The following is a 27,227-nucleotide window of genomic DNA, read 5'->3' on the forward strand; positions in this document are numbered from 1 at the left end:
TACCTGCCCATTTGTCCGTATATATCAATCTTAGATATTCTAAGGCTCCGTAGGAGTGAGCGTCAATGCATACCGACCTCTGCGCGATCTGCCACCTCTTCAGCGGGCCCGGGCAGAAGGGGAGTTCTATGATTTGGCATCATTCAGGTGAAAACAGGACTTCCTCCTGTGCCGAGGGACCAGCGCGTTCAAAGGAAGAGAGTGACCTTTTTTCTGGACAGGCAGCGCTGGGGATTAGTGACACCGGATCTCTTCCTAGAAGGTCTCCTCTTATGGTGATTTTTTGTGACTTTGTTTTGCATGATCGGCTCAAATGTGTGTATGGGGGAATACCGTTTGCTCCGTTTCCCGGCCCTTTGTTAAACTCTAAGGTGCTGTTTTAAGAAGACGATGACTCTCCCTTTCCTTAGCCCAGAATTCAAACGTGGACTGTAAAAGGGGCCACAGTAAACTTAGAACCTGGCAGGTCTGGTTTGGGATTTGATCATTTCCATCCGAGTACTACAGCTGAGTTGACTTTGGTTTTCGCTGTTTGTTTTTTGAGACTGGATTTGTAATCAGCAAAATGGAATCTTTAACCTATTGGTTGCAAATTATACAGATAACAGCAAATGCAGGCTATGCAGCTAGCAAGATGAAGTGCAATGAAGATCCATCTGGTCCGGGGGAGGACAGGAGAGCACTGAGGCCCCCGCCAACGCTGCAGTCCGTCAACAGGACATTGTGGGGCCTCAGCCTGAGAGATATGTGTTGAGAAACATGACAGGGAGTCGAGGCTCGTGCACAAGGCCGCTGAGACGGCAGCACTGTTCCCTGATCCCCAGAGTGAGCCATATGCGTTGCACAAATTCGGTTTGTGTTTCGAGGTAATTCTCTGAAGTTATGCCTGATGAACAGTGCGTGCTCTGTTTGGTGAGACCATGAGGGAGGGGAGTTGCTGGCCGGTACCGCCGCCGAAGTGAGACTGTCCAGACTGGTAGGAATTTGTCCACGTTAGTCCTGCAGGTACACGGCATTTGACCACCGCCTTATCCAAGCAGTGGCTCATCGGGAGATGCATCCTGGTGACAACCAAGTATCTTTCCAGTACACAGAGTCAGGTACTCTCCTTCAGGCATGCGGCATGGGGCTGGCAAAGCTTCAGGCAGACAGTGCAACGCTGCAGTGCCCTGGGACGCGGGGGTGCGAGAGGTCTGCCAGCCCAGGACAGGATGATGGAGCTGCACGACGTGCAACTGTTCTGTCCTGCTCTTTTACAAAAATCCTATTCCACTGCAACAACCGACTCGGTTCTGAAAACCAGCTCCAGCTTCTGTAAAATCTTAAAGACCATGACCATGGTGTGCTGCCTTCCAGAAGCTACGTGGAACCACCGAGGAGTTTGCCAAAGACTTGCCCCTGATGGCTGTCTGACTGTTCTTTGCAGCCAGAAAAATAACCAAAGTTTTCAAACGCTGCCATTTCACTCCGCAAACAGAAAGGCTTTGGAAGATCCCAGCTGCGAGCTGCCTAAGGGTTTGACCTGCTCTGAAAATTGGTATCTCTGTGTTTACAGCGTGTCTACAATTCAACTGGACCTCCATGGAATGCGTTCCTAAAGCTTTTCTGGGAGAAATGGCGAACTGCCAAACAAACTCGCTCTTTTTCACAGAGGTTCGATACTAATCAATGTGACTGACTCTTGTTCTGTTACCTTTTCAAATCTATCCCAATAGATGGTGTCTGACAAGTCCAGCACGTTACAATATCACCAGAGAGAAAAACAAAACAGTAACATCTCCATTCTTTTAGTTCATCACTTTCAGCCATGTATAATTATAGTTTAATTCAGAACTTTATTTTTTCATTAAAACTGTTTTAATGAACCATGTTTTTTTCTTAAATGTGAAACAAGTGAACAATGATTTTGTTTTATTCTGAACTCGGGAGTCTGCTGTTATGATTTACTGGTGCATAAAGCAGTTGTGCGAGGTGGCAGCAAGACCTGACACTTAGAGCACTCTTCCCTAAACGACAGACAAAGCCAGGTATGGATGGGGAGTGCTGCAAATGTGTCTTTCACATGCCGATAGGCATCCCCACCTCTCCCTGTAGCATGCTCCTTGCCCAGCCCCTGCGCTAAGGTAAGTGGTGGTGGAGCCCTGGCGCGGGGGGAGGCTGAAGGTAGCTGCAATGCTGCGCTGCGAAGGCTGGTGAGGGTCAGGGTGCTGGCCCTGGCAGGGTCCTTTTGGGGGGGAGAGCCTGGAGACAGGTGTGGGGCAGGGCAAGTTGTGCTGGGCAAGACCGCTGGCCAAGGTGACCCCGTGCCCATCCCCCCTGCCTGAGAGCCAGGGCCCTGCAGCCTCGGCAATGCCCTGGGCTGTGCTGCATCTGCCTCGCAAAGCTCAGCCAGAGCCAAACCAAAACCCCTGCGCTGGAGGAGAGCTCCTTCCCTCCCACCACTGCCCCGCTGTGGGGCGGCGCGGAGGACCCACAACCCCCAAAGGGATGCTGGTGCCTTGGTATGACCCCCAAGGCACTGCTGCTCTGCCAGCTGCATTCACGGAAACAGCTTTAACACCTCGGCAAACTTAAAAAATGGCTCAAGTCTCTGGAAATGGCACTGGGTCATATTAGAAGTTACATTCTGGTTGCTTATAGCTTCTATTTTAATTCTATTGGTAATTTTTTATTATGTAGAGTGATAAACAGAAGTCCCAGAGGAGTTGTAGCTGTAAAATGGCAGCTCCTTATAGAGCAGAAACTGTGGTGTTGAAAGCAGTGGTTTCTCAAGTGTAGCTATTACAGTCTCTTTAAAACTTTGCACTGATTTACAGAAAATAAGAAAGAAAGGAGAAGGTGGGCTGGAATAAGTATTCAGCAGGAGAGACTGACCCGATACCTGGCTTCAAGGGAGGTGATGGACAGGCAGTGGGCTTCACTGTGTGGCCACAATTCAGCAATGCTGCAGGGAAGCAAAAATGGAGCTCACACTTTAACTGCTGCAGAGAAGAACCTGCTGCAGCAGCCTCACAGATGGGGAAGGGCACTTGCAGTACTTGAAAGGAGGGGAAAATCAAGAGTCTGAATCCTTGGTGGGCTGATCTATCAGGGAGAAACAAACTGCACTTTTTATGTTTAGCCAGGGAACACGGCAAGGCCTGTCAGTATTAAGTGAGGGATTTTACTTCAACGAGAGTCACAAATTGAAATATTCTAAGTACAAAGTTAAGGTTCATCTGTCCCTCACACAAACTTCTTTGCAATTAGACAGACAGACAATTCCGACGTGCTGGGGGGAAGGCAGGAGAACTGAGTCAGTTCTCTGATGACAACACAGAAGAGGAAAGCACCTGTGTGAGTCCAGTCCCTGGCTTGGAGGTACAGACACTCTGGTTGAGCTGCACTGGAGGAAGTTTAGACAGCTTTTACAGCAGAACTGGTGCCTGGAGCTCTGGCTCCTCGTAGCCTTTTGCTGGCTGAGCCACCCTGGGACACGGCTGCTGAAGATGAGAGCACACACAGAAAGACAAGGGAAGACTAACAAGTAAATCCTAAACCTGTATCTCCACATGAATTCACAGTTTAAAGGCTCTGGCTGACAAGTCTAGTGTGTGTTCCTGGATCCTCATTAAGGTGTTTCAAGCACTTCCTGGGTCAGTTAGAGACAAATGTGTCATCCCATGTTTCTATGGCATTTTAAAGTTTGCACCCAAAGATGCTACCCTGGTACAGGTTTAACTGCTAGAGCAGGAACAATGCACTCTGCTTCTCAGATATGTTATTTTTCAAGAGTAGAACTATCACAGGACATCCTGAACTACTGAAGCAGTTTTTAGAACCATGTTGCTATTTTTCTACATTTAAATGTAAAGAATATGCAAGAAAACACTTCAATGACAGCAGAAGCTATACCTCAGGAAGCTGTCAGAAATGAGAATTGTTTTATTGTGCAAACATTTTTCATGAAAACACTCCTCAGTGTCATTACTCTGATAGATACAGGGCTGTTCCAAGATTCTTTGTAATTAGCAGTAAATGCATTGTCATTATTTTGCACTTGCTTATGCAAAACTTAATTCTCAGTACTCCTCTGGGGCCTGTTCTGCCACGTCCTAGTCACTACCAACTGGTTGTCACTCTTGACCATATACTTCATGCAGTGACAAGACATGAAAAAGGAATTTCTGGTGGAGATTTCTGCCCCGTTCAACTAGTTACACATAAAGCAAGTAAGAGGTCAATCAGCAGGATATGACAGAGGGTGCAGTTACATTTACCACTTGCAACCCTTGCTTTCAGGAGTTTGTTTTCAAGAGTGTCCTACAGATGCAAAGGGAACGTGGTCTACTTTTCAGCTGAATATAATTTATTGCACATTTTACATTTAATTTCAGATTAACAGAGCACTGGTTGTAAGTGAAATAAAATCCTGCACCAGGAGCTGGTCACAACTGAAGAGTTTTGTTTTGAATAAAAACAAGTGAACACCCCTTCATTGTATGAAATTATTTTTTAGGGGAGGGGGTACATCACTTTCAGACTGGCTCAAATAAGTCTGCTTTTGGAAATCTAGTTCTCCTGTTACAGTAACTTAAGCAAAGAGAGCCACCGTTGCACAGAAAAAAAGGGGCCAGGTACGTAGTTGACAAGAGCAACAATGCACTGCCAAGATACATTCATTTTTTTTTTTTTCCCCTCCTGTCAATTAAGGTTGTTCTAAGACTCACCAAGAGCAGAACTGTGACTGAAAACCAGCCACAGTTATTCCTTTTCTCTATGAAAAAGCCTCGGTAGTGTTGACTTACGCAGTGTGTAGTAGATATGATAAGGCTGCCATTTCCATCTGCTGTGGCATTAGAACAGGATTCCCCTTTTTGCTCGTAAATCACAGGCATGGCTTCTATGCAGGATTAATCCAATGGATTTATATCATAACTGATGCTTTTTAGTAAGGGCAGCTGAATTATGTGTTTTCAGCTCTTTACCCCTTTGGCATCTCTCCTCACTTTGGTCTTGTTTACTTGTATAAACTACTTTCCTCTTTTTCCTAGAAATAAATTAAGATGGGAAGACAGTTGCAGCATCAGAATCAAATGAAATAAATTGCTGTTCTTCTCCCCAACTTGCTTTCCTCTTTTCTTGAAAACCTTGACAGTACATGGTTCAAGGGGGCAGAAGAATTAATAAGAATATTATACCCCATCTCCTTGTCTGGAATAGCAGTGTTTGAAATTAGCAGCTGGATGGATTCAGGCTCAAGAGGTCCATGTTACTACAAAAGGCAAAGAACTTAATTCCAAACATATTTGTTCTTAACAAGTACATTTCAAACACAGATTTGAGATGGAAAACAATCTCTGTCCTCTTTCCAACAAAAGGATTCACATAGAGGCCTTCCAGGAGGTGGCCAGAGAACAGAACTTCTCCTCAGGAGCAGAAAAAGGAACGTTACCTACTCCAGGAAGTATGTGGAGAAGTGAGAACAACAGGTCTTCTTCCCTGCTCAGTGCAGGAAGATACACAAGATGGCACAAACGGGCTGCAGCCAAATTGCAGCAGGAAAGACTTGGCTGCGTGATGGGAGATGCTCAGCGCCCGCTCGCGCAACCTCAGCAGAAAGCACTGCGCATTCAGAGTCACGTTGCTTTATTGGTTACTGAGCCATAATTCAGAGAAGTATTGCCTTGGAGCCACCTGTAGAAGTGGGTTCTCTCGTTTTGTCTCCCAACATAACTGTTAGGACACCACCTGCTATACGGATAGTAAAAATAAAAATGTCTCTGTTCAAACTTGTAGCGTCCGGGGGAAGGCTTTGTAGTTTCCGTTGACCCAGGTACCGTAACGGATGCACACACTCTCACCAGATTAGCCATCTGCATCGATTCTGTGAGCTGCCGGGTAAGAACAATAAATGGATACACACCACTTTGCTGGACAAGACACATCCTAGCTTGAACTTACCACTGTACCAGGGACAGACAGGACCATTTCCAGCTGCTAATTAAACATGATTCGTATACACCTCCGACATACTTATGGAAGCTTTGTAAGCTGGATATGCTTCTTAAATTGGGCCAGGGAGCTGGTCTAGAGTAAACACAAGGTTTGTGCCGTTTAGCCAACTCCCCAGACCTATAGGGGCATTGGTAAGACTTGTTACTAGCAGATATAGGTTTCACAAAATTACTCTGGCAGGGAAAATGTTTTCACAGATAGATAAATAGGGACGAGGAATAAACCGGGCTGAGGCCTCCAACTTGCCTTCATACACTCAATTCAGTCCTGAAAGGGCAATCCAATGCAGTGAATTGCCTGGTAGGGACACCAGCACCTGCAGACCTCTGCTTCTAACTCCAGTTAGATGTAGAAGGTTAGGTGGTATGAACAGCTGCAGGTGTACTGCTGAGCTCCTTCAGGTCATACTCCAGAGGCATGTCATGGTCAGACCATCCCAGTAACCCCAGAACCCCAGTTCCAAGTGCTTTGCCACACAGAGCTGAAAAAAATCCTCTACAGGTCCCTGAAGGAAGAAGCAGGGCAGTCCTTGCTACTTACATTGCTTTGGTATCCTAAGGGCCTCGTTGTCAGCTGACATCACTTGGTGCAGAACTCCACGGAACTGATAAAGCACTTTCAAGCTCTTCTCCTCACCCACGCAGGGGTCGTAGAAACCCGGTAGCCCAGCCTTGAAGCAGAGAAAGACAGACTGAGCGTCAGGGAATGGACTTACACAGCTCTTCAACTAACCCAAACCATTTCTTAGTGCCAGAATGAGGTGTCATTAAAAAAAGGGAGTTTTGTTGCCAATGAGATGAGATGATGTCCTGGTTTCAGCTGGGATAGAGTTAATTTTCTTCCTAGTAGCTGGTACAGTGCTGTGGTTTGGATTTAGTGTGAGAATAATATTGATAAAACACATAGATGTTTTAGTTGTTGCCAAGTAGCACTTATCCTAAGCTAAGGATTTTTCAGTTTCCCCTGCTCTGCCAGCGAGCAGGTGCACAAGAAGTTGGGAGGGAGCCTGGCCAGGACAGCTGACCCAAACTGGCTGAAGGGCTATTCCCTATCATAGGACGTCATGCTCAATATATAAACTGGGGGGAGCTAGCTGTGGGGTGGATCACTGCTCGGGCATCGGTCAGCGGGTGGTGAGCAATTGCACTGTGCACCACCTCTCTTTTCTTGGGTTTTATTTATATTTTTTAAAGTTATATTCCTTTTCATTACAGTTATTATGATAATAATTTACTACCGTTACTGTTGTTATTAGATTGTATTTTATTTCCGTTTAGTTATTAAACTGTCCTTATCTCAATCCAGGAATTTTACTTTTTTTTCTGATTCTCCTCCCCACCCCACTGGGAAGGGGGAGGAGTGAGCGAGCAGCTGTGTGGTGCTTTGCTGCCAGCTGGGGTTAAACCACGACAGAGGAGAAGGTGAGAAATCACCTCTGCAGTGGCAAGTTCTAACTGCAGAAGAGAGCAGATTGGGGAGGCTGGAAAGTTTCTGGTGTACAGCCCGAGTCTGTAACCCACAGCATCCCACATTGCAAACAAGGAGACACTGTTTCTTTGGCACTGGAAATGCCCGGAGAAACAGAAGCTCCTGGATGTCCGTAACACTTGGTACGTAAATGGCTTCTGTAAACTGATCTAGTTCCTAGCTTCAAGCACACTGGAGAAATCTCCTGGCAGGACAGCTGTTCTGGGTTTGGCTGGGATAGAGTGAGATAGAGGTTTTGTTTTGTTTTGTTTTTCCTTTCTTCTTAGTAGCTAGAATGGTGCTATGTTTTGAATTCTGTACGGGATTTGATATGAGAAGAATGTTGATAATGCGCTGATGTTTTCAGTTGTTGCTAAGAAATCAAGGACTTTTCAATTCTCATGTCCTGTTAGTACGCAGGTACACGAGAAGCTGGGAGGGAGCACAGCCAAAACAGTGGACCCAAACTGGCCAGTGGAATATTCCTTATCATCTAACGTCATGCTCAGTGTATAGATAAGGGTTGATCAGCAAGCTCACTCTCACTTCTAAGATTGTGGTTTCAGGATTCTCTCTTCTCTGGGATTGGGCTGGGCATTGGTCAGCGGGTGGTGAGCAATCACACTGTGCATTACCTGTTTGTGTTTTATATTATTAATATTATTATAATTCTATTTTATTTCAATTATTAAATTGTTTTTATCTCAACCTACGAGTCTCCTTACCCTTACCCCTCCCAACTCTCTCTGCCATCCCCGGGTGGGAGAGGGTGAGCAAGTGGCTGCGGGGTGTTTGGCTGCTGGCTGTGTTTAAACCACAACAACGGCATATGGTTCAACCAAAATTCTGAGTCACACATTTAAGCCCTTGGTCTGGGCCTTGACAGAACAGCTACATACCTTGGATGCCTCTGTAAGGATGAGTTTAGAGTCTTTCACCAAGCACTGCAGGGGCACAGTCACATCTATTACTTTCACCTTCTCATTCTTCCTGCTGTTGTCATTAACAAACTTCCCATACCAGGCGTTCACTACAATCAAACCTGCATTTCACATGAAATCACAGATGCGATAAAAGGCTTCCCACCGACAGCTAGGCAGACACTGATGAAAAAACCATCCCAGCATTTTCTCTTGCTTTCAATGGTATTTAAATTCTCCTTGACTGGATGCATACTTCTCAAGACAGAAGAACACTTCTACTTGTGTGTTTGTTAGCAATCTTCAGCACTAGGACAAAACGCCATGCTGATGTGACAGTCCAAGTGGATGGCAGTTCACTTTGGAACATTCTCTTGGAAATTGCTAGCAAACATCAGAAATTAGATTTCCATTATGATCCAGGAGCAAACTGTGTAAGCTAGAGATCAGGGAAACCTGAACTTCAGACTATAAAACTTTTGCATGTATTTATACACACACCTCTCTTTTATGGAGAGCTGAATCCAGACTTTTGTCTTCAGCCTGTCGATCCACCTCACAGCATGTCCTAAGATAATATTCAGTGGATCCCTACTAAGCTCAGGCACCAGAAGCCAAATCATAATGGAATTTCCCACTACACGCGCAACAGCAATTATGCTGCGCTTCATTAGGAGTGGAAATGAAGAAACGATACCTTGCATTTCTCTCCCCCAACCACCCAGCCTCTCTGTTGTACCCTCCTCTCTCCAAATTTATGGAACAAGTAAATGGTGGTGTAATCTTTACCCATTCTGGCTTCCTCCGCTTCAATTATCCTCCGGACAGATTCTTGCATTAACCGGACCTGTCACAACAAAAGAGACAGAGCAAAAATTCAAGCACTGTCAGACACTGTGTCCAAAACAGAAAAACCCAGAGCGAAAACAGCTTCCTTTAACTAAGGGGACTTAACTACAAGAAGACTTACCGCAGCTTCAGCCTCCTGCTTCTTCTGCAGGATGTCGCTGGCGGTGTTCTCCCTTTGCTTCTCCAGCTCTCTGGCACAAGGAAGACAACATCACATCAGGTCTACACAGCGGATGGGATCCAGCCACCAAGTGGCAGATGTCTCTTTTCCCGCCCCAATTACAACTGAGCCAGAACCTCACACAAATGAGCTCAGTTTTAAGGTTTTTCCCCACCTTTCAAGATATTTTTGTAGGCTTCCAGAACTCAGCAGTATTGATGTAGTGAACCACAGTGCCCCAGCTGGATATTCCAGCCTTTACACCAGGGGCCCAAAAGCGCCTAAGTGGGACTTCCCAGCTCTGAACTCAGAACAGTCTTGCGAGCTCACCTCTCCTTTTGTGCCCTGAGATAGGGTTTGATGATTAGTCGATGCATGGCAAAGTAGATAACTAGAGGTCCCACGGTGGCATAGAACACAGCGCTGGGAAGCAGCTGATCTGTTAGGTGGACAGGGAAGAAGTAGGTCTGGCTAGCCCTATTCAACCTGGAACAAAAAAATAACAGTGTCAGGTGAGAGGAAACACAGAGTTTAATGTGCTTGATTAAGTATACTTCACCGCAGTGCATGCTGCTGAACAACTGTTGAACCAAAGGACAGATGAATGATGAGCTCAAGAAGGTGAAAATCTCAAACCAGAACAAGACAACCGTAAGAGAGACAGCTGACACCATCCATTCCAGACTTCGAGGTAGCAGACATCTCTTGTGATAGTACCTGACAATTCTACATTCTATAGTCATGAATTTCACCAGGGAAAGGGACCAATGTCATCATAAAGAGAAGAGAGAATGCTTATAGAAAAAGGTCTATGTTCACAACACCGGCATGTATCTTCAAGGAAGGAGTACGTAAGTATCTTTCTGACACTTATAATAACACTTATTTTTGAAAACATCAGTTTTCTCGGGACAGAGGTGCTCTTTGCAGTTTCTGCATCCTGGCGCTCCCTCTGCTGGCACCAGTCAGAAACGCACCACAGTCTGTGGACCCTTGAGGAGCACTGCCCCTCTGGGAATTGTGTGTACCAGTAGTCTGATCACCTATATTAGTTAACGATAATTCCCTAATTCAAGTATACGCTTCTGCACAGTGTTATAAAATCAGAATGCAATTAAACACATTGCTACTAATAGTATTTTTGGAAATCTTCCATCCACTTACCATCATGCTCCAAACCTTACTTTAAGCTGTATTTTCAGAGTATTTTGATGCACACACACACTAGTCCTGAAAAAGGTGCCTCGGGCTCAGTGACACCTGCAGAAGGCACACAGTGCTTCCGATGGACACCACCTGGAGTGGAGGTGAGGGCAGCTGCAACCTTCTGTAGTGATATACCAATACACCTGTATTGCCCTAAGACTGGGACCTTCCCACCTGAATACTGGAAAGAGAATAATGCAGGTTATGGTCAGCTTCTGCAATATAGAATTGTAATCTTGAACTGACTTGATTTTCAGAGACACTCCTTGGGGAACACCAACACTGACAGTGGCTCCTAAAATGCTGTGTCTGGAAATCTTCCTCTCTGCTCCGTACTCCACTATGGTCCCAAAGAAACCTGCCCTACAACGACAGAACCAAAAACCAGTAAGACAGGGCAGACTTTAATTTCTCTTCACTGAATCCTGTAATTCCCCAACAAGTAAAACATGGAAATAGATCTGTGTGCAGCAGATGTTGGCTACTCGAAGATCTATCCACAAGATGAGATTAGCCTTCTCAGCTTGTAAAGTAGTAAACAGACTACAAGAACTCCTGGCTTTCCTATTGGATATCATGCACAAGTATTTTAAGTTCCACTCCTCTGAAGAGGCACACAGACCTAAGCCTCTGACATTCACTTCAACATTTACCAGATTTAATTAATAAAAAGCAGATTCCCAAACACCACAGAGGCATTCGATTTGTGTGGAACCTGGAGGCCTATAAGAGCAGGAGAGGACAGATTCTTCAGGCCATAAGAGATGTGAATTTCCTCTGGCACACTTACTTGAGAGAACCTTTCACTCGTGTTTGATCTTCATCCTGAAACTTATGCTGATAACTGACCATCATGAAAGAATGAGGAATTCCCAGCTGAAATACAAGAGGCACAAATATATGAAAATGTAGCCTCAGTCATCACTGAATGTTCCCCTAAATTTCCTTTCTTATCCTTTAAGTGGCACAGAAAATACAGCAATGCTTGCCACTCACTCATGGCAGCCTGTGATCTCTGCAGCCCGCGTTGTGCATCCTGACCCTAATCTGAGCTCATCCACGTTAGATATGACAATGCTGGGTACACAGTGTTGTGCTCTCCTGAATGCAGCTGGTTACCTATGTTACACGTTCATACGTGAGAGTACCAACTGCTCTGTTATCCTCTAGTCCCATGCCAAAGTACTGCTGGGGCAGAAAAGCTGAGGCATTTATCTCCCAGGGGCTGGTATCACTGTCCCCTGCGTACAGCAACAGGACTCTCACCTGTAACGCCACTGTGAAATGGCTAGTTTTTGTATCCCGGACAATACTAGTGTTCATGGCTGACTGGATGCCCCACCGCCACTGTAAGTACCCCATCGTGTTCTTGTCGAGGTTGCGGGCTAAGACCGTGGTGAGGCCCGGGCGGATCCCACGGGACGAAAACTGCAGGGCACAGTTTGTAGTGATGAAACTAGAAAAATAAGGAAAACCTCATCAGTGATAAAACACAGGCTCCCAGATGGCCTCAAATTCTTTCTTGCCCAGGAGCCTTGCTGAATATGCAGACTGTCCTGCAAAGAGCATGACACACCTGAGAGTTTCAGGAAAAACTCAAAACTAATTTAGACTGTACTGACCACGGCACCACCCAGAAGAGCAGGCTCATGCCCTAGTTTACTGGTCTGTGCCACAACACTGCAGCCAATGCAGAAGGCTACTTTTCAGCCTTTACACTTTTTGTCCTAGGCAAATAAAGTCCCAGTTTTCTGTAGAGGCAGCACACTTGTCTGATAGCAGATAGCAGCCCTGCCATTTAATAATCCTCAAGCACCAGCTCCAAGAACCAGCATTAAAGGACTCTACAGGGAACAGTGTCCCCGTATAAGCTCTGAGGAATGGCATATTTATTAAATCAGAAAATATAAAAAGAAGGAAGTCTACACTGGCACCTACGATGCTCTAACATGTGTCTTCAATCCCAACCCTTACCTCGTACTCTCATTTTCAACCAGAGACCTCAATTTATAAACATACACCACACTAGTGGCAAATTCGGCATTATTTCCCTAAAATATAACATATCAGCTCCTCTTTCACTATCAGAAACTCTGTCTCACACATGGAAGCCCCAGAAGAGCTCCCCAATTTTTTGTTCTGCTCCCAGAGCAAACTTCTGTTGCTCTGATTGTGAGATCACACCTCAGGTATCATGAATTCATTACAAGATCAAATACAAATCTAAAGAAGTGGAACACAGACCTTCCTTAAACTGGAAGTCTGAAAATGGAGGACACCAACACATAAAAAGAATACAAGCACTTTGATCAGTACTAAAACAGGACCTTAAATCTAAAGAAGAAGTACCTTACTTTGTAGGATAGAAAACAAATCCAGAATTAATATAGAAGAGATTTCAAGTCGTTTAGTTCTTTAGTGTGGAATATCAACCATTAGAGTGTTTTTCAGGTATTTACCATCTTGGTGTAAGGTTACGGAATATCTTCAGACCGAAGAGAGGTCCTTGAAGGTCTCCTGCTCCAAATTCCAACTGTTTAAATGCACAATGAAAAATTGTTAAAAGAAAACATCTGTTACAACAGTGATAAAGTACTTCACAGGCATCATTTACATCACAGACATTTTAAACATCTGACTAACGTTTACCACGTATTTCAGCATCCTCTCTTTTCTGCCAACTTTGCATTCAGAGTAAGAGGTGTCTCACTGAGTAGGGTTCTCATGAGTAAAAAAGCCAGTTTCGTAGTACTATAGGCTACTTACTACTACTAGCACCTGCTCTAGTTGCTCCAGTGAAAATAGAGGAAACACCTCCATCACAGCCCCAGAACAACAAACAACAAGGTGCTGCTGCCCTCTGAGGGGAAGAGTCCTTCTCAGGACACCCTCACAGTAATGCTGTCAGCAGTTCTGCTGCTGCACTGCTTCAGCGTCTGCAAAACGCGCCTGCTGCTTCATCCACTTAGTCTGGGTGGCTTCCAGGGCTGCTATGCAATGTTTATTTGGTGCTGTTGAGTCTCATTAACAGAAGCAGTTCTTAGATCCGACACTTTTCATGACAAAATCTGCAAAAGCAGTTCCTACTACATCGGCATCTCTCAAGTAAGTTTAGTACATTGGGTTTTGAAAACTCTTTTAGTTAACTGAATTATGACAATATCCACACGGTCCTGTATTACTAATATTACAAAATCCTGATCAAATGTCTCCAGTCTATGAATTCTCAAACTAGAGGAAAGCTCCCATTTCTCACAAGCTGAGACAACAGGTTAGCAGGAGGTAGTGTGCAAAAAGGAAAGCACAGAATAGCAGCGATGTCATGAGCATCTCAAAGCAAGCCACTAGTCAAGCAAGACACAGCTTGCAGGTGGTAACATGGGACCTTCCAGCTACTTAGATCATATCTGCCTGGGAGTCAAACTATTTTCCCCCATAACTTCTTCCCTTGTGAGAGGAGCAGTTTCTGAAGCGAAGGCAAACTATCATGCTGCCCTAGGGTGCATGCTCACAGCACCCGAGGACATTCAGACACTGACATTAGAAAGGCTAGAGACAACAGGTAACCGTTCTGTCAGCACGGGTGAAGTCCAAAATGCACAGCCAATTGGAAAGGGGAAAAAAATGGCCTTCCTTTTCTCAAATTTCTTTGAGAATTCCTTTTTCTGCATTCTCAGAGGTGAAACAGAGCTAAAGTTCCATAAAGAAAATAAACACTAGGTAACTAATCCAAGCAGCCTGAAATAGACTGGATGTAAAAATGCGTAACAGCTAGTACTCTTACCTCTCCCCATCCCTTGGCAGATGTCACTCGTCTCACAGCAAGATTAATCGATCCACCTCCATTCCCATTCTGGGTGGAAAGGTTACCGGACAGTATTGCTGTGTCTGTGGCAGTCAGTGGTGCCTGAAAAAGGAATATATTGTTACCAATTACTCTGATCCCAATTTACACATTTAACACATATTCTTCAACAACATAGTCATGACTGCACAGTGTGTAAGTGCAGAGACCCAGGTAACACTCCGGTTGACTCCTGGTCATCCACTAAACCCAGGTGTTTGAACCAGACATGGCCACATTTGCTCTAAATCTTGTAGTCAAAGATCACGTATGGCAAAAAGTGAGGTAATTCTTACAGTACCAGATATTTGTGACACCTTTAACACACCACCTTGAAGTCCTGACCCTGACCTGAAAACCCTTCCAATCTCACCAGGAGACTAAATTTCTTCAACTCTCCAAAACAAAGGAAACACTCCCCATTCTTTTCCTCATCCATATCCTCTAAACTGGGTGCCATTTGTTTTCATACACCAAGCACTCTGTGCCCAGCAAGCACCAGATACCTGTTTTCAATCACGGCTGAGCCTCCCTGCTAGCAGGAAGGCAGGACCACTGCAGCCTGCAAACCAGCCACACAAATGCATGCTGTACAGTCAACATGCAGTCCTGCTGGAACTGCGCTTCCTCTTCCCACTCACACTGGTAATCCCGCCCTTCCATAAATCAAGATGAGAACCCTCTGAGCAGTGTTTCATTTTCTACTGCTTTGCATGGCAGTGCCTCATTAGCTCAGGCCCTGCTCCACACCAGCAGCAGTGGCTGCCCTCCTCACCTCAATGGACTGGGAGATGTGCATTTTGTTTATCTCGATCTGGGGAAAGCTGCTCCCAGGCACATCTTCGTACTCTTCGTCGTAACGATCAAAGAGGTCAGTGGCATCTATTCCAACACTAATTGTTCCCTAAGGAATGACAAGTGAAACAAGTACTTAGCATTAACAAACACCCAACATATATAGGCCATATGGCTGAACCATCCTTATATATAATTTTTTTTGCATTTTTTTTCTTGTTCTGCAATTATCTTTTCCACTCTAAAATGCATTTCTTACACATTCAAGACAAACAAAAATGAATGATTACAATATTTTAAAACAACAACATAAATCATAAAATAAACTGGATAAAAGACAGTTTTTCATCAGGAATGCAACTTGTAATACTAATAGGTAATTTTGCTATTGTGACACAATACAGAAGTAGGTAAAACACTTTTACACAGCAGGTTTCTTCTTCACAACCGACTCTGCTCTGTCAGTATTTTAAAGTTGAAATAATATATTCTAGAAATTAATTTTCTTTAATGGATCTTGGCTAGAAATTCTCTAAATGCTTTCTTCCCATGAGTTATCTGAAACAACTTAGTTTTGAGCTGCATCACTCACTTGTAGTTGACCTCGTTAGTCAAAAATTTTGTCTTCTTTTTCCTAGTTTTTATCTTGTAATCAGAAGAAAAGCTTGACAAAGATAGACTTCTGGCAAGTGGTTAGTATTTATTTTCTCAGACTCCAGAAAAGCTTATTCCTACAAAAAACTGGGCCACAGCTAAATAGTCTGGCTACCTGCTGCTGTGCTCACTCAGACTAACTGCAAGAGTGGGTTTATTTGAAAAGGGCACTATTAGATCCTTGTCTGGGTCATATAACTTCAAGAGGCTTTGGAAACCTTCCCTGTAGATCTATTAAACAGCATTCCAGCTCATATAAAATGTACCAGCTGCAATAAAAAAAAAAAAAAAAACACAAACAACAAACCTCTGTACACAAGCACAGAATGAACTCTGAGCAATTTGTATAGAGAAACTCAATAGCTGGGTAGGTACAAAACCCACTCACGCGGAGGCCATGTATGGATGGAATAAATTCTTATTTCAATCTGAGTGAGCATTTTCCCTTGCTCACTCCACTCTAACCAAATGCTGAACCATAAATATAGGAAGAATTACAGAGTCTGACAGTGACTCAAAACTTCTCTCTGGTTTGGCTCCCAACTATTTATTTGCTGTGGAGATTCCCGACCTTTTCTTAATGTTTATTTTCTGATTTCTTACACAGCAAAAATTTAGTAAATATTTTATCACAGGAAAGTGTGGTTATTTCCAGGAGAGCTCTGGAACAGGGGCTGTGCCCCAACTGTTTACAAATTACTCTTGGCAGGCTGGCGAATTTCAAAGCAATTACGGTTATCGTTCTGTTCGTGGCAGCACCAAGGACCAGCTCCTGCCCTTTATGCAGAAGACAACTTCTCAGGAACCGTCCGCAAAGTCACCTTCAAGGGATCTGCTCTCCAGACGCTACAGCTTCTTCAGTTTCAGTCCTCTCCTATGTTGTGCTGTTCCTTGAAACGAGGCCAAAATAAGAGTGAAGCAAGGCAAAACCGCCAACTGCCTCGGAAGCAGCACAGGCCTGCCCTGCTCCCCAGCCCTCTGGAAAGACACGGAGTCGAACAGCCAAAGAGAAACAGAAAGTGCCAACTCCTCAGTGAAATTCCAGCAAATGCACTCCAGAGTGGCCGATCAAACGCGTCTAAATACAGGTGAGAATTTATTTTAACAAAGGAGAGAACTATTTCCATTTTTCCCTGATGCTCTTCAATTCAAGGAAGTGTAAAACCCAAGATCTTTTGTAACAGAGGCAGGATGGACAGAAAGTGGAGTGCGACATTCAGGGCAGAACTTTTCCAAACTGCAACTTTACATTCCAAGTTAAACATTTTTAAACAAAGGATATCATACCGAGTAGCAAGTATGCTGAATCTGAATTGCAAAAAGACAGAAAATTGTGTATTTTCAACTCAGACCAGAATATAAGTGTCAGTAAAGCTTTCTTAAGAATTTGCACTAAAAAAACCCAAACCACTGGAAAATGTCTTACTATACCATGTTTATTTGTACCACAATGCTTGTACCTTTTGTAAGGATGCACGAAGCTCCACACACATTCCTGAAGTTCATTGTACCTCCTTTCTTCCAGTCACACTCAAAATCTTAGGATTTCCTTTTTCACACCTATGAATTTTAGAACAAATATCCCTCCCAACAAAAAAAAAAAAGGAAAACACTGAACCTATCCATGAAAATCCACAAGACCCATTCAGAGGAAAGGAGTGTCTCTGCTCCCTCCCCAGCTTCTCAGCAGATATCCTCTTCAGCTGCCTTTCGCTGAAGTGAGCGGTGGGCTCCATGCAGACATTTCACCTCCTGCCAAGCAGGTGAAGTCACCCTCAGAGGTCTAGAGATCCTGGCAAGGAAACTGGTTCAGGTGCAAGCACAGGAAAAGCAGCAGATGGTAAAGTTAAAAATATTCCCAGAGAACGACAGCACCCCCTATGCCACCGGATAATAGAGGGGACCGCTGCTGCTCACAGCTCCCCATCAGCCACCTGCTCAGACCATTGGCGATGACAAAGCCCTCCCCAAAGACAGATCAGCAGGGAGGAAGCGGTAAAGCTCTGCTCAGAAGGTGGTGGTGCACGCACGCAACATGCTGCAAAGCACACCAACTCAGCAGGGCACGAAGCTGGGGAACAACACTACAGAACCATCTGAGCTGTTAGCCAGGACCATCTTTTAAAATCACCTTTACTTGCCATCCTGTGAATACGAAACAGACATTACCGACGGAATTAAGGTATACCAGAGAAGAATATACCCGCTCCCTGCACTTCTTCTTAGGGATTTACCTTCTGGAAGGTGACATATGGAAGCTGTGCCAGACTAAGCCTTGAAGGACCTGCATTTCTTAGCTATTGACCTTCCGCAGGAGGAAAATAACGAGATTTAATTTCTCCTAACAGGAAGCGGTTCTTCTCAAATCAAGTAATGAACTTTTCAACCCTTCTGCATGTCTTTGAAAGCAAAAACAAAGCTCTAAAAGCAAATAAGAGACTCAATTTGAAACCTGCCAAATTGCCTACATCTGGTTATTGCTCAACATTTCTGGTTAAAATGCTTTATTTTGCTGGAACCATTTTATAGAACTGACAAAATGTTGGAAATTTTAAAATAACTTGCGTTCGTGTATGAAATGATCACAGCTGCGCTACCTAATTCCACAGGAACACTGCCTGGAGAGACATTTCTATAGGCTGCCAATCAGCAATTGCTGTAAACACCCAGATGGCTAATTTTATCACAGGACACAGAGGGTGAGGCTTACAATGCAGCTCTGCTTTTTACTGCTCACAGACACGGCGAGGCGCCCAGATAAAATGTCAAATTCCTGAAGTCACAGAGAAGCATGAGGTGGAGATAACCATGCCCCTCTCCGAGAATACCCTTCTGACCCCAAACACCCTCATCTCCAGCAGAGACAGTTCGACTTGCCCATTTTGAGGCATCCAGAAATCCCGTCCTGCCTGGAATAACACTGTCAGCAGATATTCATGTAACACCTTATGCTTATTTACCCTTCCAGTACAAACAAGTTCTTAGTATCTGAGCGCTATCCACAACAGCCTGGCGATCTGTATTAGTCGATTTGCTTTGCTAAGACCAGCGCAGATCCAAAGTCTGTGCCAAGGGGAACATCTCAGAACATAACAGGTCTGCTCCGATGGACATTTTTCTGATACAGTCCTAAGCATTACCATATTCATACTTTTGTCCACTCAGAAAACATTGTGATTTTAAACTGCTGACCATGAAAACACCAGCAACCTTCAGGAACAATAACAGCCATTAATCAATTGGTAGTTTGTTTCTTGGGTTATGCAAGTTATGCTGCAACACTTTAGAAGTCTACGCATTAACACAACAACACAGGAGACCTCCTGTTTCAAAGCCACCGAAAGAGTACAGCCACCTCTGCTTCAGGATGCAGAACCTGTGTTGACTTCAAGTCTCCAGTGAGAGATCTGGGGATACCCAGTTTTCAACCAAGAATAGAAGCATTTATAAATAAAATAAGAATTGATGTCTCATTACAGTTTATTTTTTCAAGATGGAGAAAATTTGTCTACATAAACATCTGCACAGTTACCTTGGGCTAGATGTAGTAAAATTAAGGCTCACCCAACATAAATCACTTCTATACTGCACAGAATAGATTTTCAACATATTTCAAAAAATAGGTACAAAATGGTTCATGAGAGTTTAGGGAAAAAACTACAAGAAAAATACAGATAGAGGCAAACTAAATTATGAATACATTTTGTGAGTGTAGATGCAGCTCTTGGATAATGTTATTCACTGCATGAGAACCAAGATTTTTTGTGATTCAACAAGCTTTAAAACTTCAGTCAGTGACAATCCTGACAAAACCTGGGTTTGCCTAGTGTACTTATCAAGCCAAGAGCCAGCAAGGCTGTTAGCATTCTAAACTATCAGAGTATTCCAGTCGCAGCAGGTGACAGAGGAAGCAGCATTCAATCATCATTTCCACCTCTCCCTGCCATCTCAACACTACCACGAGAACATCATCCTCAGCATGGTATTCTTGATCAACTCCAAACGGCCAAGATTCAGCTGCGAGGTGGGTCATTTAGTGTCAGTTTACGGCTGCTCAAACAGATCAAGAGATGGGAACAGAATACTTGATGATTCCCATCCTGAGAGCTTGATCAAGCATTCCCAGACAGGCACTAACTGAAACGGGCAAGCCCCCAACCCAGTACAGGTTGATTTTGCTCACTGTGCTGCAGCCAGAAGTGTTCTGCTACCCAGCTGCTTTGGTAGCTGCCTGACATTTGTCGTTGGTTTCAGAGCTGCATTTGAGTATCAGTCTGCATTGTTGTGACACTACAGCAGTGTCGAAGGGAAAACCTGTCAGGTAACTGCAGCGAGTTTCATTTTATTTGGAATACTTGGAAGGAAATCCTAAACACTGCAGTGTTAGGCCTGTTTTCGGAAATTGCTGAAAGAGATATTTTGCTCCTACAAGTTTCAATGAAAAAAAGAAAAAGAACTTTCACTAGAGGATTACTGTTCAAAGAATTAGCCCTTTTCCCTGCATTGTCCAGAGAAACTGCATATTCAAAAAAGGAAAAGTAACTCACTAAGTGTAGATACCTAAGAGGCTATTTACTGTAGCCCCTCATCTAGGCTCATCACACCTGGCATTTTCATAATAGTTCATGGATTCACTCGAGACTAGGATGAAGTCTTTGCTTACCTTTGGATTAGTTCTCTGCTGCAGTCTTCTCTCTTCCCTCTCTCTCTGCAAACGCTCAAATTCTTCCCTGATTTCAGCTGGAGTTCTCTTCCTTTCCACAACCTGCTCAAAAGAAATTAAACCCTAAAGATTACCAGAAAGAGGATGTTCAGGGTATTGCACTACTGATGAGATGGAGGCCCACAGACCTGGTAACACATTGCCCCTGCTACTGCTGTAAGCCACTTTGTATGAATTTCAATACTGAGTTTGGGGGAAAACAGCAGGGCCAAATCAAATGGCATGCATGAAAGAAAACCCCATGTTTTGAGAGAAAGGAAAATGGTCTTTTAATTTCTACTCCCTTGGCAAAACCAGGGCAAATAGCTTTCCAACCACAAGTACAAGATACTGCAGCACAGCCGTTACCAACACTAACTTCTCTACTAGGCATAGACACAAAAATAAAAATGACTAGAAGTTTCTAGCTTGAGGTAAACTGATTAAGCAAGAGTTTTGTGATTTTAGGCTATGCTGATTCACATCTGTTTACCTTTGATGGCTAAGGGCATTAGGGTTTTAAACAGGTATGGCACTAGGTATGGATAGAAAGAGTATTGGATTTGGCTTTTCAAAATAAAATCAAGTCTGCCACAAGCAGCTCAGAAATGTCTGTTACATGCTGCCACTGCTCCACACTTCTTGCTACTAACTCCAAACTTGACCTTGGTACTAACTGATCCAATATAATATGATTCTGCAGCAAGCAGCACAGTGCAATCAACTAAGACTGGCAGAGGCTAGCAAGGGGACTTAGCAACAGGAAAGCTGCATATGGACAAGGTCTCCTTCAAAGCCCAAAAAACCAAACCAATAACAAAAATAAAAACCTCAAAAAGCACAGAAAGAAAAAGTAATTTCAAACTTGGAGGCTAGCTGATGCCGAAAAAAAAAGTTTCAGATGAAAAAGATGAGACTAGATGGACAATAACAATGCATTTGTCTCAGACAAGGATGCTGCCTGTCACAGTAATATCCTATTAGGGAACTATGAATGTCAGGTTTATTGTTCTCTTGTCAAATGAAAAACCTAAGTATTCTTTGAAAATCCATCGTGGTGGTTCAGCAGAGAAAGAAATAACTAAACAAGGATGTCTTCCAACAAACAGGCATTTATTACCATCAAGGTGTCAGTGCAGCTCAATGTAACAAGAATGTCTGATAAAGGTGGGTTTAGTCAATTCCACTGGCTATAAGGCGCTAAATTTCTCTCACCTCCCATCCTTCCATTTCCAGTCCTCTCCTCCCATATATGTCATAGATGGCTCTGGTCTGTGGATCACTAAGCACTGCAAGTTAAAATCAAAAGAAAGGAGAGAACTCAGATTTTGGTCTTCTCTTTGCATTTCAGACCAACAACTAGTGTTAATTGGAATTCAGGTAGAGATCCTGGAAACATGTAAGGCATATTTAAACGCATAATCTCTCATACCACATCCTTCCTTAAAAAAAAAAAAAAAATTAAAAAATCATCAGTATTTTGCCCACAGGGTTCCAAGACCAGCTGTATCATTATCATGTATTTCTTCTGACTGTGGGGGACCTGATGAGTTTTCAGGGAGCTGGGTGAGTATATTAAGGCAAAAAGAGGCTTGTACTAGAAACTAAGCTTTGATTTGAACTACCTGAAGATTACTGAGCTTGTTAAATGGCAGAGGCAGAACTGTATTTTACAAATTCTGATAAAATAAATCTTTTGTTGTGTGGACAGGGGGAAAATAGGCAGAAGGTGGGGTGTCTTATTTTCAAGATGTCCTAATTTCTGCTTGTAAAATACTACACTCACATTTGGTATTAAATGAGCAACAATTTACATGTACATCACAACAGAACCAAGCAAAGCCACATATTCAAAGGGAAAGCTGACTCTAATGTAAGACCTACTCATCACACTTGAATGAAATTTTGAAGCATTCTGAGTTTTTATTCCCCATGTCATCAATGTAAGACCTTTACTGTTTTCCCCAGCAAAAGCTTCCATATGTCTGAACATGTAACTAGGGACAATGTAAAAGGCTCCAAAAGAGACAAATGCTTATCATTCAGAAAACACAAGAGAAAACAACAATTTTTTTTTAGCTCACCTGATTTTTTAAATTAGGTTTAATAGAGGAATAATTATTCACCATTTTGCTTCAGTTTCTCTTTCGACCACAGGACTGGGCATCCAATTTGGTGCACCTGAATTTTAATGCAGAAAAGTCCTACCAGCTTCTAATCCGCTTGCGTTCCAGATGTCTCTTAGCACACTTGCAAAATGCTCCAAGCTAATTCTAACGAATCACTTCCTTGTGCCTCAGTTACACTATGTATTGCCTATGGTAACACTAGGATTTAAGTAAACGCCAGCTTAATTCAGAATATTTTTAAAGGGCTCACTGTCCTTATTTTGCTCTTAGCATATGGAAAAACTTCTTGAAAAACAATGAAGACTGCAACCAGGTAATAGAGAACAGAAACTCAGGATGCATCAGTTCAAAAGTAAAATATGAAACTGTCTTTCTGTTAGAAGCTTTTCAGTCTTCAGTCTCTTATGGGAGAGTCTTTTCAGAAGTAAGGGAAGTGGGGAAAAGATTATTTATAACATGCAGGAATTATAACATGCAGAGACTCCACATCTCGTTCATTGTAGCATTTATACTGCATTGCTCCTGATATACAGGACAGAAGCAAGAAATACAGCATCGCTAAGTATCAGCAAATTTAATTATTACCTTGTAATAATATATACCTTCTTCAAAAAGCACAAAGACACAGCCCTCCTTCTAGAAAACCCCTGAAAACAATTTCTCCAAACTTCAGACTTCCACTGACCTTCATAAGCTTGGTGAACAAGGTTAAACAGCCGCTCAGCTTGCGTTTTAAGCTCTGGGTCTCTGTGCTTGTCCGGATGGTACAGCATACACAGCCGGCGGTAGGCAGCTTTTAGCTCTTCCTGAGAGGCCTGTGAAAAGCAGTAAAAATTAATTAAAGCACAACCAATGTTATTTAAAAAAGGCCATTCTAAAAGAGAAGTCCATCAGCCGTTACGCTACTTTTATTTACACAAAATGAAGAATGGACTTTTGTTTCATTACGTAAATTAACAAAATGTTCAGTTATGCACACCAGTATTGTCCACACTATTTATAGTGCAACAAGTGACAGCAACAGCTCACCCGTGTATACCTAGGTATTAAGAGTTAAGTAAAAAAAAAACACAAAACACCCAAGCAATCTGTGTTCATACATTATTTTTATTAGGCAACTACTGTCTCCTCAATTCAATGCAGAAAAGCAAGAAAAACTAAAGTCACCTCAGGACAAAAACATTTAAATCCAGAGATGGACATAAAATTCTACTTGTATTGCAACCTTAAACCCTCAAGCAGATACGAGAACTATCAAAAATCACTGACTTTCCAGAGCAGTAAAGGTCAAAACTGCAAACCTACAGTTTTATATTCACCTCTTCACTACGCTCGCTAGCACCTCCCTTCCTATACAGCAAGGGCTCTCTGTTGCATGGTAGGAAAGGAAGGCGTGTCATCTACCCGCAAAAGCACACACACCTGCAGTAGACGGATAACCAGAAGAACATTGTGTCACTAAATGCATTAAGAAAAAACTCCAGTCCTGTTGTTTACAACCACTCTGGAATTTTAGACAGCACCTGACCTCATGCTTAAGACACATGGTGGACACAGATTTTGGATGGCTCTTTCAGAATCAATGGAATAAACCCCCCATCCCTTCCATTACGATCTCTCAGGAGACAACCTCACAGCAATACTGTTTTTTAATTCTGGAGAGTCCTGATAACTTCCCCTTATACAACTCATTCCTGCAACAGCCCTTATATTGCAGCAGCTGTCTATTCCCCGGAGGCTGGATAACAACTATTTACAAGCTTAGCTGCCAAAATCAACCAGAACTTCCCCAGAAGGCACAAGCAGCACACGCAGCTTCACAGCTACCAACTGGCCAGTTACAAACCTGTCCAGGCAAGAATCAATTCCCGGGGCACGGGAAGCAGGATAACACTTCTCTGCATCAGGAGAAATACATGGAGTCGAATAACTGAAACAACATGACGGGTACTTGCTGGCCTCCTTCAAGCAAATGTCATCCCTTTTATTATAGCCAGTGGTTACAGTGGACGGGAATACAACGCCAGCAAGCGAGAAGGGCGCATCCAGAAAACAACTTTCAACAACAGAATTTAAAGACACAAATTCTATTTTCTCTTAATGCTCTTCAGTGACTGAAGCTTTCACGGTTTCTAAGCTTTCACCACAGAAAAAAAGGCCCTAACAGTTTGTTTCCAACTTGTGGTAAGGAGCATCTGGGTTTTCATCAAAGAAATGCATTCGTTTGTGTACCAAAGCTAAAAATCTGTGCAATTTTGAGCACAGCTTAGAATAAATGTTTTCTCTGCATGCCTGTACTATTTTATGTTAATGTTTCTAGATGATATAGCAAAAGAGGTCCTGCTAAATTTGCTGGTCCCAAGACAGTAAAGGTAGCTACAGATTAGCTTTTTCCTTTTTACTACTTTGTGTTTTCTCAGACACTGAATTTAAACTTGACTGAGAAGGCAAGGGAACATATAGGTCTAAAATGGCATTCTTTAATCAAATTAATGATAAATGGTTTAATGTGCTATTGATTATATAATAGAAATGAGCAGTTTCATTTTTCATAAATGCCATATTCAATAAAATGTTAGATTGGGCCTTTCATCATCACTGAATAGCTCAAGTCATTGGTTCAATATTTCATGAGCAATAGCCTCTTAGAAACCACTAAAGAAATACTGACATAATTTCAAATTGCAATGAAATACGCAAGTCAGTAATAATCATACGTAAGTTATATTTTTATTACCAAAATTCCAGACAAAATTAAAAGGCATCCCATCTCCATACTTGGGGTTTAAACAGCTTCACTAAGTGTCTTAAACATGCCACCACATTTTTAGTGGATTGAAATCTGTAAGATTAAACATTTATATACATACACAAAAATTACTGCTCAGCAGGCTTACTCTCCTCCTTGGGGCTGCAAAGTTCAGTGGTTAACTATTATTCTAAGCTCAGCTGCCACATCACACGAAGTTGGCGCAGCACACAGAAATGCTAGTTTACTACATTTCACTGCTACGCAGGATAGTACTACTGAATTTAATTAGCAAGGGATAATTAACAAAGCAACTACTACTCTCAGTTGGAATTATTCCCTTGAAGACCATTTTAACTCAGTTTCCAGCTCCCTGCCGTACCAAACCTGAATTTTCTGGTCTCTAGTGAAGAGCTGAAAGCCTAGCTAAGTTAACTATTAAGCCTTTGCTGTTAACCTCCCAAGCAGTCACAACCCCTGTGTGGTTCCTATGTCTTTCTTTTAACCTCTACATCTGCTGACATTCGGGAGGGTGAATTACAAAAGCTCTCAAGTGATCTAACAGTACAGCATACCGGCTTTTAACAAGACTCTGTTAAACTTGAGTTGAACAGAAATTTTACTAAAAAGAACAAACTTTACTGCATGGCAATAGGGAGCTCTGAAAACAGAGTTACTGCCACACATTTTTCCTTCAGAAACACAGACTTCCACAGATGAGACACAGGAGACTGCCACCAAGGCCACAAATACTGACATAAACTCCAAAGATATTTTTTTTCAAAGCTATTGGACTGAACTGCTTCTAAATCTTGAACTACTATTATATGCAGTAGTAGTAGTTGAGTAAAAGCCTTCAGCTCAAACTGCTAAAATCTAGGCTGACACGCTGGAAGAGTCTGTTTATACATGTAAAGAAAGTACATATAGATATTACAGCTATGGCATTTGATGAAACAAAATACAACACGATTTATACATTCAGGTCTTTGGCAATTTACCTAATTATTACTAGAGAAAAAGTAGCTACCTCCCATTAAGTTCCAAACTGTTCTAGTGTAACAAAACTGCATCAATTAATATCAATTTATTCTTAAAAATGAATACGAGGACCACTGATACCACTTTTTTTTGTATGAGCGAGGCGTCTAGCAAAAAATGTAGGTGTTTCCAATTTGGAAACATCTGGAAAGTCCGCACAGCACTGACTGAAACAAAACTGAGCACGTAACTGAAGAGATAAGTCTATTATATACGTGTAGTGATAAGGCTAAGACCAAGCTACCACGCGGCCTAAAAAAAACCAAACCAGAGCAGTTCTCTACACAAAACGACCGCCTCGCCCTTCACCCTCCCGCCGCGCCCCGCACACCAGCCGCAGCCCCGCGGCCCGCTCGGGGTTTCCGAGGCCCCGCTCCCAGGAGCGACCGCCTCAGCCTGGGCCGCGGGACGAGCCGGAGCAGCCCCGCTGCCGCCGCTCCCCGCCCCGCCCCGGCGGGCACCGGGGTGCCGGCCGCGCCGCCCCGCCGCTGGGCACACCTCCCGCCGCACGTTCAGCAGCGAGTAGTAGTCCTCGTTGTCCGGCACCTCCTCGCCCAAGGCAGCCGCCATCTTCCCGACCTCTCACCCCGCGCAGCCGGGCGCGGCGGAAGGGAGCGGAGCGGGCGCGAGGCGCGGCGCGGCGCCGCTCGCTGCCGCGCCGCCTAGCGGCCCGGCGGATCGCAGCGCCGGGGCGTGAGCCCGGGTAACCCCGAG

The 27,227-nt window shown here is 43.4% G+C and overlaps 1 protein-coding gene across 1 annotated transcript; it reads right to left on the minus strand.

Moving 5' to 3' along the window:
• Positions 1–3,889: 3,889 nt before the first annotated feature.
• Positions 3,890–27,114, minus strand: DNAJC11 (DnaJ heat shock protein family (Hsp40) member C11). Its single transcript, XM_032993198.2, has 16 exons — positions 27,012–27,114; positions 23,409–23,538; positions 21,810–21,883; positions 20,556–20,657; positions 15,219–15,347; positions 14,384–14,506; positions 13,059–13,132; positions 11,866–12,055; positions 11,390–11,475; positions 10,846–10,962; positions 9,724–9,879; positions 9,355–9,424; positions 9,174–9,231; positions 8,364–8,506; positions 6,538–6,667; positions 3,890–5,873 (listed from the first exon to the last, which is right to left on the minus strand). Exons 1-16 carry the CDS (start codon positions 27,081–27,083, stop codon positions 5,848–5,850), a joined length of 1,680 nt encoding a protein of 559 aa, XP_032849089.2. The 5' UTR covers positions 27,084–27,114; the 3' UTR covers positions 3,890–5,847.
• Positions 27,115–27,227: the final 113 nt, after the last annotated feature.

Source organism: Tyto alba, unplaced genomic scaffold, assembly GCF_018691265.1.
Source record: "Tyto alba isolate M040663 unplaced genomic scaffold, T.alba_DEE_v4.0 Super-Scaffold_20000042, whole genome shotgun sequence".
In the NCBI taxonomy this organism is placed as follows: domain Eukaryota; kingdom Metazoa; phylum Chordata; class Aves; order Strigiformes; family Tytonidae; genus Tyto; species Tyto alba.